The sequence below is a fragment of the Hyperoodon ampullatus genome, assembly GCF_949752795.1.
Source record: "Hyperoodon ampullatus genome assembly, chromosome: 2".
NCBI classification, from domain to species: Eukaryota; Metazoa; Chordata; class Mammalia; order Artiodactyla; family Ziphiidae; genus Hyperoodon; species Hyperoodon ampullatus.
Window position 1 is genome coordinate 7831688 of NC_136915.1, and position 12895 is coordinate 7844582.

The window sequence follows — 12895 nt, forward strand, 5'->3', positions numbered from 1 at the left end:
TGAATTCTCTGAATAGCTTGTCTCATCCTATAACTATTCTTTTTTGAATATTAAATGTATAGCAAATGAAAATCAGTAGATCTTTATTAATCATTCTTATTAAAATATCATACATTTTAAATAAATTCAAAGGATAGGGAGAGTGACAATGTGATTGAAGTTTTTGAGCTTATAGGTAATAAAAGAAGCTGCCATTTTCTTTCATATTATTCAGAGTTCACAGGCTTATTTGGAGTGCACAGTGTATCCCTAATTGATACTTCGTTGTTCTTCACATTGGTGGGACCTCTACCTCCTCTCCTGCCTCTCTCCCTTATTTACTCGGCTGCAGCCACACCGGCCTTATTGTTTTCTTTTTTTTTTTTTTTTTTTTTTTTTTGCTGTTTCTGGAACACACCAGGAACATTCCTACCTCAGTGCCTTTTCATTTACGTTTCTTTTGGCCTGAAATTTTCTTTCCTGGATGTCTTTTTCTTTCTTTTTTTTCTTTTTAATATTTATTTATTTAGTTGTGCCGGGTCTTAGTTGCGGCAGGCAGACTCCTTAGTTTCGGCAAGCAGGCTCCTTAGCTGTGGCATGCAAACTCTTAGTTGCGGCATGCGTATGGGATCTCGTTCCCTGACCAGGGATTGAACCCGGTTCCCCTGCATTGGGATTTCAGAGTCTTTGCCACCAGGGAAGTCCCAGTATCTTTTTGACTAAGTTTTCACCTCCAAGTCTTTTGCTCAAATCATACCATCTCAATGAGGCTTGCCATGACCACCTTATTTAATTTTGCAACTTGCCCTCTACCCCAGCACTCCTGACCTCTCTTGCTCTGTTCTTTTTTTTTTTTTTTTTATAGTATTCATCACTTCTAACCTACTTTATAATATTTTACTTATTTTTTATGTTTGTTGTTTATTTTCAGTAACCCTTTTAGAATCATAAGCTCATTAGGGCAGGGATCTTTATTTACTGATGTATGCCAAGTGCCTATAAAGTGACTGGAAGCTAATGGTGCTCAGGGAATTGAATTTGCCAAGTGGGGTCTATGATGGTTAGTTCAGAAGTAGTGATGTCTTTAGATGGATTCGCATATTAGAGAATAAGTAACGGAGCACATCAACCGTACTCAGGTTATTTGGGTCCTCTTAGTACCATGCCTGTGTGAAAAGGGACAGCAAGTTTTCCAAGAAAATATAATATCTTCCTGGGATTCAGGATTGTATGTACGAGTTTTAAGTACATGAGAATGATTAAAGTTGCCATTTCAATTTCTCATCTAGGATAACCTGCTTTAAGAAAGAATATTTGTTATCCTATTTTTTTATTCTTGTAATAGATCGGTTATCTTTTGAGGGTTTTCAGTATTTTAAAAACTGATTTTAAAATACAGTATAAATATAGTCAGAGCAGACTGAAAGAGAATGGAATGGAGATACAGTTTTATTTCAGATATTCTTTTTTTTTTTTTGCCGTATGTGGTCCTCTCACTGTTGTGGCCTCTCCCGTTGCGGAGCACAGGCTCCGGACGCGCAGGCTCAGTGACCATGGCTCACAGGCCCAGCCGCTCCGCGGCATGTGGGATCTTCCCAGACCAGGGCACGAACCCGTGTCCCCTGCATCGGCAGGCGGACTGTCAACCACTGCGCCACCAGGGAAGCCCTTATTTCAGATATTCTGAAAATGTTTCTCTAGAAATTTAAACTTGAAGAATGCAGGAGTTACATTGTATGCTTGAACAACTCGGTGACACAGAAGTGTTTTATTCCTAGGGAAGCATTGTGATGAGGCTTACTGTGGTGAATTTTTCCCACTTCAGAGCCTTGGTTGCTTAGAAGTCTGATCTTATAGATCCTTCAAAGCCAGACTCTTGAATGAAGCTCATCTGACTGATGTTAGGAAACCACCATGTTGGTTTGTTACTTTCCCATGAGGAATAAATATTACCCTGACCAGAACACTCACGTTAGCAAGACTGGTATATTATCCTCCTGTGGGCAGACCTCTATTGGAACCCTGTTGTTTTTTTTGGTGAGTATGGAATTGGAAAGGAGTTGATTAGACAAATTAAATGTTCAGTTGCTTCAGAGGAAGAAATGATAGCCTAATACATCCCTTTCCATGATAGGAATGTTCTTGCTGATGGGACAAGAGTCCCTGAAGTGCACTGTCTGTGGCTTCCCCTTCCCCCAGGGGACTTGGATAGGTCCTCCCAAACAATCAGGTTCCACACTCACCAACGCTTACCCCTTCTGATAGATATATGTTTGGTCACAATGTGGCCAGACTTAAAGTATGAGTTGCAGATCTCTTTTGTCTTCCCTGCTGTGGAATATTGATGTTGTTCCTTGGTTTTAACACTAATAGAAATCTTGTTTCCAAGCTTTTGGAATAACCTCATTGTAATCCCCAATTATTGACAACAGCATGCATTAAAAAAACCCAAAACACTAATAACTGATAAGTTACTACTAAAAATGATATTTTTTCTGCCTACGACAAGTAGCAGCTATTGTGTGCTGAGAGAGCCTGTTTACCCCCTTTTCTTTCCTGAGGAAGTCAGAAGGCTGGTTCTAACCTACTCAGTTATATCTATGTTACTGGTAATAGAATAAAAGGGACTGGAATTGGTATTTCACGTTGTACAGGTTACTGATCTCTAATTGTAGAGCTTTTAATAAAAGGTGAAAAAATTTTAAAATCTTTTTAATGTATAGGATTTCTTTTTCCAAGTCCTCTAAATCACTTTAATAATATGTTCCTAGGTGAGCTACATGGAAATTTACTGTGAAAGAGTACGAGACTTGCTGAATCCAAAAAACAAGGGTAACTTGCGTGTGCGTGAACATCCACTTCTTGGCCCATATGTGGAGGATCTGTCAAAGTTGGCAGTAACTTCCTACACAGACATTGCTGACCTCATGGATGCCGGGAACAAAGCCAGGTATGGTAGGAAATAGACTGATGACTGAGGTCTTTGGTACATTTTGAGGCCTTTTGTTCCTGGTTAAGGATTTGAGACCACATTTATAACTAGGAAAGTTGCTTTCACTGTGGAGTCCTCTGATCCTCTGGCTATGCTAGAGAAGCAGCGTCCTCAACATATTTGGTATCCTTCTCATCCAAACAATGCACGTTAGAACTTTACGTTTTACTATTACGTTTTCATCATTTCATTAGGTTGTGGTAAATGTTGGTTATCACATGCCTATGGTAGTAATTGATTCCAGAATAACTGAGCACCTAATAAAGAATAAAAGTCAAATGCCTTGGTGGTTTCTAAAGGTATAGCTGGAGTATGAAGAATGATTCTGATGGGGTGCCTTTGGAGTTGGCAGGTAACTTGATAAGTTGACAGATAAGGTATATTGAGAGCAATTTTGTGTAAGTGACAGTCTTATAATCTGAATAAGTTTAAAGCTGTCACTTGTGATTGTTATGCTTATAATTTGAAGACTACTGTCATTTTAACATTCATCTAAGGATTCCATTGTCATGTGGTCACATTTATGTTGTTTTAGGACAGTGGCAGCTACCAACATGAATGAAACAAGTAGCCGTTCCCACGCTGTGTTTACCATTGTTTTCACCCAGAAGAAACATGATACTGAAACCAACCTTTCCACTGAGAAGGTAGGAGAACGTCAGTGTCTGGGCTTGAGTTGTGTGGAATGGGGATTTTCAGAAGTCCCTCCTGCTACCTGCTGATTTTGTGGAAGGGAAGAAAGTTGCCCTTTTACTTAATGAAGGGTATTTTATACTTTCCACTAGTCATTTTCATTCCACTCTAAACCAGTTTTGAGCATGGGTTCTTGAGTGAAATTGCAAGATAGAAAATAAGGTTAAGAAAAAACAATCCAAGACTTTTGAGTCTCAAAAACTGCTCTATGCCGTAGAGTTAAGCAGTTCTGTGGGGAAGAAGATCCTTTTCTTCTTGACTAGAATCTCTTAATTATCTTGTTAACTTCTCTGGTATGTGTATTTTACTTTTTTGAGCTCTGATAATGTTACTGTGGAATTAAACTGTTTAACCAAACAATTAAGCAGACAAGATGTATTTTATTCTTGGGAAAAAAATAACTGCACAGCATTTCTGATGTTCGTCAAATACCTGTGCTTGTTAGTTTCTCATTTTCTACAGTGGTTGGTTCAATACAGTAGACTTCGGGATTAAACTGCTTGCTTTAGATCTTAGCTCTGCCATTTTTCTGCAGTGTTATGTTGGGCAAGTTAGCCTTTGTGCCTCAGTTTCTCTAACCTCGTAGGATTGGTGAAGAGGAGTAAATATTAATATAGGGTAAGTGCATCTACTAGTGCCTGGCACAGAGTAGCCACTCAATAAATGTTAATTTTATTGTTATTACTATTAATAATAGATTTACGTTGATTTCTACTCTGCCTACATTCCTAAGTAGCATGCAGCTGGATTTTTAAATCTGAAGTTAGATTTATTGTCCTGGCTGTTATAAAAGATCTTGCCTTATAAACTGAGTACTTTGTGATGCTGATATCACTAAAAACTAAAATCAGCTTTTAGTTGGTGACTTGTTTGTTCATTTCAGCTGAAGATTATTTTTCAAAATACACTCTTCATATAGGTGATCAAATAACTTGACACTGCCTAGCCAGAGGTTCTATATTAATGTCATTTAGTAGTCAGTATTTGTCTGAATGGCACCAAGGAACATGCTATGTGAAAGCATTTTTTCTTTTCTTCCCTGATGTTAAATCTACAAAAAAAATGACGTTAACCCATAACCATAGCTTCCTTGATAATCTGTTTTGGATACTTTTCTGTAAACTTTCTTGAAGCTTTAAAAAAATTTTTAAACAACTTTATTGAGGTATTATTGAAGTGCAACAAACAACACATATTTAGAGTATAAAATTGGATCACATATGTGTACAGTAGTCCCACCCTTTATCTGCCGGAGATAACATTCCAAGACCCGCAGTGAATGCCTGAAACTGCAGATAGTATCAAAACCTTATATATACTGTTTTTATCCCATACATTTATGTTTAGGATAAAGTTTAATTTATAAATTAGACACAGTAAGAGATTAATGACAATAATAAAATAGAACAATTACAATAATATACTGTGATATTGATATGTGAATGTAGTCTCTCTCACTCTCAGAATATCTTATTGTACAAATTTAGTGCCTTTTCCATCTTAACTAAGCAGTTATCACACACTGTGGCCATAACTTTTGCAGCCTGAAGTGCAACAGCAAAACTAGCGTGAATTTCTTTTTCCCTCTTCACAATTTCATGAATAGAAGATTCATTGTTACCGCAGATATTAGCAACCTCAGCATACACTTAAAGGAAGCACTTTATGGCTTCTCTTTGGCATATCCGAATTACCAGCATTACTACTCTTGCGCTTTGGGGCCATTATTAAGTAAAATAAGGGTCACTTGAACACCAGCACTGTGATACCACAACAATTGGTCTGATAACTGAGCCAGCTGCTAAGTGACTAAGGAGTGGGATATGCTGGACAAAGGGATGATCACATCCCAGGCATGGACCAGGATAGAGCGAGATTTCATCATGCTGCTTAGAATGACACACAATTTAAAACCTATGAAATGTTCATTTCTGGAATTTTCCATTTAATATTTTCTGACTGCAGTTGACCATGGGTAATTGAAACTGTGGAAAGTGAAACGGCGGATAAGGGGGGACTACCTGTACACCTGTAAAACCAGTACCACAATTCAGATAATGCAAATTTCTATTACTCCCAAAAGTTGCCTTATGCCCCTTCGTAATCTCTTCCACTGTCATCCTCAGGCAATCCCTGATTTGATTTCTGTCACTATAGATTAGTTAACACTTTCCAGAATTTTGTATAAATAGAATCATATAGTACGTACTATTTTCTGCCAGCTTCTTTCAGCTTAGCATAAAGATTTAGAGATTCATCTGTATTGTTGTGTGTATCCATAGTTCACTCATTTTCATTGCTGATCAGTATTCCATTGTATAGATAGATCACAGTTTGTACATTACTTCATCTCTTGATGGTCATTTAAATGAACAGTTTTTGATCATTACAGATGAAGATGCCATGAACATTTGTATACAGGTCTTTGTATGCATACTTGTTTTTTGTTTCTCTTGGTAAATACCTAGGAGTAGGGGACTTCCCTGGTGGTCCAGTGGTTAAGAATCCATGCTTCTACTGCAGGGGGTGCGGGTTCAATCCCTGGTCGACGAACTAAGATCCTGTATGCCACACGGTGTGGCAAAAAAAAAGAATTAAAAAAAAAAAGAATAAAAAACAATAACAAGAAATACCTAGGAGTAGGATGGTTGAGTCTTACGGTAGGTGTACCGTGTTTATTGTTGTTTTTAGTTTCTTAAGAATTTGCCAAACTGCTTTCAAAAGCGATTGTAAAATTTTACATTCCCATCAGCAGTGTGTGAGAGTTCCAGTTGTTAGAAGCTTCATTTTTAATATGTCACTTAATGGGTTAATGAGTTTTATACATTTTTATGACATATCATTTTAAAATGTTTATCCTAAAATTACTTCTTTTAAACCAAGATAATTGATATGAAGTTTTTTTGCATGCTCTTTAAATTGACTACAGTATGTTTGTCTTCTTATGCCACATATAAGAGGTCTAATTAATATTTTTAGTGTTCTCTATGACTTAATCTTTTAATTTCTTGCCTCTAAATGTTTTCTACTTCTACCTTGCTTATTTTTTAATTGCCCCAGTGTTATTGTTCTTTACCAGGTCAGTAAAATCAGCTTGGTGGATCTAGCGGGAAGTGAACGAGCTGATTCAACTGGTGCCAAAGGGACTCGATTAAAGGTATTTATCTTACCAAACAAATAGCCTAGTCATAAATGTTCTTTGGGAATTCCCTGGTGGTCGAGTGGTTAGGACTCCTTGCTTTCACTGCTGAGGGCGTGGGTTCAGTCCCTGTTCGGGGAACTAAGATCCCGTAAGCCGTGCAGCATGGCCAAAAAAAAAAAAGTTCTATAACACAGGTCAGCAAACTATGGCCAGTAGGCCAAATCCGGCCCACTGCCTGTTTTTGTAAATAAAATTTTATTGGGACACAGCTACATCTATTTGTGTATTGTCTGTGGCTGCTTTTGTGCTATAGTGATAGGGTTGAGAAGTTCCAGCAGAGACCACATGGCCCACAAAACCTTTTACAGAAAAAATTTTCTGTCTTCTGATCTGTAACTTCAATGCAAAGATATGTGACATGATAATAGTTAAGATGAACTTCATGGTCAAGGTGAAAATTGAATTGTATTTTGAGGAACAGTCAGAATTTGGTTAGATGGAAGTAAGGGACAGTAATGGGAAAAGAATACACAAGATCTAGATGTGAGAACAAGCATGGAGTTTTCTAGAGATATGCGTAACAGGAGGAGAAATTTCATGTCATTGAGTTGTCGGAAGAAGGCTGCATCTGTAAGTTTTTGGAGCACAGACATCTTGACGATACTTCGGGACTGTGGATTAGGCATGTGGTCCTGGCATGTCAACAAGTGGAGAGGAGTAAAGATTGAGGGTTAAAGGAGGTTTTTAGAACTTGTGGTCATAAATAAACAAATAATGCTAGCATATGGTTAATTGTGTTTTATGTGTTATATATGATGTGGCAATAGTAGAAATTATCATAATTCTTTTATGTTTGGTGTTGATTTCAGGAAGGAGCAAATATTAATAAGTCTCTTACAACTCTGGGTAAAGTCATTTCAGCCTTGGCAGAGGTGGTAAGTGTTATACTTCATTGCATGAGAAAATTTGTTCAACACATGTACTTGGCGATATTTTATGGTGGCTTATGAAGGATGTTCTCTTGGTCCTTTTATATAATCTTGCCTTTCTCCTTTTAAAGCTTTTCAGATAAGATGCTGGGTATAACACACTTTGACTTTGTACTGAAAATAAAAGTGATTAAGGAGAATGAAAGTAAATGTAGATCTGTAAAGGCTAGAATTAAAACTAGGTCTTTGCAAAAACCTAAGGTTTGACTATTTGAGCCTTATTTTATATCTCTCATAAAAACCAAGTGTAGCATTTATTACATATTCTTTTTTATATGATCTTTTCTAAATAGGATACTGTACATTTTATAGTATTTTGAGCAATTTGCCTTGGTGAATGCTGTTGATTTGTGGGCCAATAATATACTTTTTAAAATAGTTTTATTTTTTCTTATTCCTTAGCTGTGGAACACTAAAGCTGAAACAATTTTTGTATAAGGGGCTTCATTATTTAGGTTAGAAGCTAAGGAACTACTAGGTACTGTATGCTTTAATTTAGTTTAGCACCTCATTTGAATCCCTAAAAAGAATTAAATGTTTTCTTGCTTGTCTCTGAGAAGTCATATTCAATTTATGACTTAAAATTTAAACAAAGTATTTTTTATTTGGAGACTTATCCTGTGTTTTCATTCTCTTTTAAATGCTTTCATCTGTAGGATAACTGCACCAGCAAGGTATGGTGGGGCTTGGTAGAAATGAACTAGCTGTATAATCAGTTGTGATGATTTTAAATCCTCAGCAGGATATATGGAGGCCTAAGTAGGAATGGGACCTTCAAAAAACTTTTTGTTATTTATTTTCTAGCCCTGGAATTTAGAATTGCTGTTTAGGGTGACCATGAATCATGAGACTACACACCAAAATTAATTTAGGGAACATGATGTGCTTTGGAGAATGAATAAGGGAACAAGAGAGAAATTGGAGGATGCTTCTATATTGTGTTATCTGATGGTGCTTCTCCTAGCGATCTATAAGATTGTCACTTGAAGAAGTTGCCTATAAACCTCTTAAAGGGCAATCAAAGAAATTTCTTATGGGTACCATTCTAAAACATAGCTGGCTTCTTGATATTATTGGTATATATTTTTTAAACCTCTTTGTGTTATCTTGTTTCCTACCATGGAAAGTCATGGATTATTTAATCATTAAAAAATTTTTTTCTACTGTTTGATTATACATAAAGTGAAGGCTCTAGAAAAAGTTAAATTTCTAACTGTATCTACAAAACACATTATTTGCATCCTTATTAATCCAGATACAATAGATTTTTATTTTCCTTAAATTCTACACAGATATTCTAAAATTTATTACTACTCTTTAGCATAAATAATAGAGCACTTTAACAGTTTGTTCTGAATCACAAGAGTAACATCAGGGATAGAGGCAGTGTCTGCATTGAAATATTTTTAAATGTATAGATTTGTGTATTCTCTACTTCTACAAAAATATTAATAAAACATAATGCTCTTTTTCTGTTTTTTTTTATTTTTTTATTTATTTTTTATTTTTTTTTGGCTGCGTTGGGTCTTCATTGCTTCGTGCGGGCTTTCTGTAGCTGCGGCGAGCAGGAGCTACTCTTCGTTGCAGTGCGCAGGCTTCTCATTGCAGTGGCTTCTCTTGTTGCAGAGCACGGGCTCTAGGTGCACGGGCTTCAGTAGTTGTGACTCATGGGCTCTAGAGCGCAGGCTCAGTAGTTGTGGTGCACGGGCTTAGTTGCTCCGTGGCATGTGGGATCCTCCCTGGCCAGGCCTCGAACCCGTGTCCCCTGCATTGGCAGGCGGATTCGTAACCACTGCGCCACCAGAAGCCCCTGTTTTCTGTTTTTTATTTTTGTAAAGCTTCCTTAGATTAAGACATCTCTCTCTTATTTGATATTATACATGTGTGGATATTCTTCACATACCTAATCTGGGTCCCAGAACAATGAAGACTTAAAATTTAGTGATTACTCTAAATTGTCCATTTGCTTATCTGTTAACATCCATATCAACCAGAAGAAGAGTCCTAGTTTTCTATGTATTTCCCATACTGCTGTATGCCACAAAATTTTGCAAATGATTTTTTTTTTTTTTTTTGTGGTATGCGGGCCTCTCACTGTTGTGGCCTCCTCCATTGCGGAGCACAGGCTCCGGACACGCAGGCTCAGCGGCCATGGCTCACGGGCCCAGCCGCTCCGCGGCATGTGGGATCTTCCTGGACCGGGGCACGAACCCGTGTCCCCTGCATTGGCAGGCAGACTCTCAACCACTGCGCCACCAGGGAAGCCCGCAAATGATTTTTTTTAAAATCAGTTTTATAAAACCCAGTTTAGTACTTTGTATCTGTGTCGTAAACTGTAACAGATAAGAAATAAATTTTAGCTTTTATGTAACAAGCATGAGTTTTGGTGAATTAACATGTATTATTATTTCTGCTGAGGGGAGAAACAGGATTATTACCATCCATACTTAATAGTATTTCTTTTTAGAGAGGTTAATGATCTAAGTAAAGCTTTTTATGTAAATACTGAAACACTTATTTTGGAAACATTATGGATGTGAGAACAGGAGATTAATTTGTATGAGAGAAAATAGAGAAGAAATGGCTAAAATTCTGTGGTATTTTCAAGTGGAAAAGATTGAAGTTCTATTTATGCTTCTTCATTTAACTACTTCTTAATTTAGTCTAATTGACAGAAGTGAAAATAGAACATTTCAGAATCTGACACTGCTTATTTTTACAGTACTGTTGGCAGTCACTGTAACTGGCATACTTTAAATCTTGCAGCATTTTCAGTACTAACCACAGGCAAAGTGGAGTGTTTAGGTGCAGTGGGGAACGGAAGGGATAAACTGAGGTTTCAGGCCCCAAGAATTTTATAGTGGAATGAAAGTCGCACTCGGCTGTGAATGACTGAGACGGTTAATTCTCACTAAAGGTCTGTGTAATTTAGAAATAGAACCTGCTGTGGAAAATGACTTTGTAATTGGTGGAACGTATGTCTGTGGGTGGAGTGGGATGAGATGTAGGGGACGTATATGATGAGATGGAATTCAAGTGCCAACTTGCCTACTCCATTTCCTCCGCAACAAACCAGAGTCAGCTACTTAGTACTATTTTTCTGAATACCCATGCTTTAGCACGAAGTAGATCATCCTTAGTTTAATGTAACCTCAGATTATACCAGGAATGGATTATAAAACTGCCTATTACTGGGGAAATGTTGATCAGTGAACTCTGGCTTTCCCCTTAGTAGCTTCTTTTTTTTTTTTTTTTTAACGTCTTTACTGGAGTATAATTGCTTTACAACGTTGTGTTAGTTTCTGCTGTATAACAAAGTGAATCAGCTATATGTGTACATATATCCCCATATCCCCTCCCTCTTGCGTCTCCCTCCCACCCTCCCTTTCCCATCCCTCTAGGTCCCCTTAGTAGCTTCTTAAATTGTCACGACATAGTAGTCAGCCAGCAGATATTGGAGTAGCTATTATACACAAAGCGTTTGCATTGTTTTTTACTTTCAGAGGATGTAATTTCCTCCATTTCAGCACTGGCTTTGCGTTGGTGCTTTTTGCTTTATCCTGTGATAATGAGAAGGGACATGGAGAGAGCAGTACAAGTAACCTGTTTTTTTAAAAATTTTTATTGGAGTATAGTTGATTTACAATGTTATATTAGTTTCAGGTGTACAGCAAACAAGTAAACTCTTCATAAATATAGAAACTTTATCTTGCAGTCTTTTTAAATCTCCAGATTAGCAAATTACATCACTTTCTTAGACCTTTTCACTTTGAGTCTGAATTCTAATGGTTGGATTTATTTTGAACATAATTTCCTTTTAAAGAAACCAAATGTGTATTAATATACAAGAGTTACTAGATATGCAATATCCCACTTGCTGATTTGGTGGTTGGCCAAGTAAATTCATTAACTAAATGAGTTGTTCCTACACATCCAACCTGGAACACACAGGATTCATCTTTGCCCCTCTGCAAAAGTAAAATTATTATTTGAGGATTGGGTATTAGATGATATTAAGGAATTACTGTTAATTTTGCTAAGTGTGAGAATGGTCTTACAGTTACTTTTTCTTTTTTATAAAGTCCTCCTCTGTTAGAGATATGTACCTGAAGTATATTTAGGTGGAATGTTGGATTTGCTTTAGAGCCCTACACGAGACAGGGTATTAGATAATAGTATTGTATTGGTGTTAAATTTCCTGAATTTGGTCCTTGAACTGTGACTGTGTAAGAGAATGTCCTTATCTGCTGAAGTGGTTAGGGATAAAAGGGCATGGGGTCTGCAGTTTTCTCCAAAATGGTTCAGAAAGAAAAAATGTAGAAAAGTGTTTCAGTGATAATTGAAAAGTGATTGGCAAAAAATTGATAATGGTTGGAGCTGCATGATGGATATGTGGTAGCTCATTATGCTACTCTCCAAACTGCTGTGTATGTTGTAAATTTTTCAAAATAAAATATAAAAAAATTATTTATTTGATGAGCTTTGGGTATTGTGAAGAACTGAAGCTGTGAGTGTTAAATTTCAGCAGTGACGACATCCTACTGTAATTTAATTTACTTGGGAATTTTAGACTGGTTTGCCTTTTGTGTGAATTATTCCTCTCTAACAACGCTAAGAGAAGCTAAGCCCATTTCTTTCTGTTTAATAGAGTAAGAAGAAGAAGAAAACTGATTTTATTCCGTACAGAGATTCTGTACTTACTTGGCTCCTTCGAGAAAATCTAGGTATGTTGATCCACCCCAGTGTATGGATCTTTTTAAAGCTGTTTACTGATTATGTTTTGTGGTTAATTGTCCTGTATGTCTGTTTTTTGAGAAGAAAAATCTCTATTACTAACTTAAGTGCTCTTTCCTTTTTTCATTTTTTCTCTTGATTCAAGCTGGTTGGATTTGCTCACCTTAATTTAATTTAATTTAATTTTTTTGTTTTTTTTTCCTACTGGTTTTATTGAGATATAATTGACATACAGCACTGTATAAGTTTAAGGCATACAGTGTAATGATTTGACTTACATACATCATGAAATGATTATCACAGTAAGTTTAGTGAACATCCATCATCTCATATAGATTAAACAAATTAAAGAGATAGAAAAAAATT

General features: G+C 36.7%; 1 protein-coding gene across 1 annotated transcript in view; it reads left to right on the plus strand.

The window, feature by feature from the left end:
• The window catches only part of KIF1B (kinesin family member 1B), a 135957-nt gene that overhangs the window by 33599 nt on the left and 89463 nt on the right, over window positions 1–12895 (plus strand). Inside the window, exons 6-11 of the mRNA XM_079728565.1 lie at window positions 2751–2929; window positions 3507–3618; window positions 6744–6821; window positions 7676–7741; window positions 8452–8469; window positions 12444–12519. Of these exons, the coding sequence (XP_079584691.1) occupies window positions 2751–2929; window positions 3507–3618; window positions 6744–6821; window positions 7676–7741; window positions 8452–8469; window positions 12444–12519 (529 nt within the window). The remainder of the gene's footprint in view (window positions 1–2750; window positions 2930–3506; window positions 3619–6743; window positions 6822–7675; window positions 7742–8451; window positions 8470–12443; window positions 12520–12895) is intronic.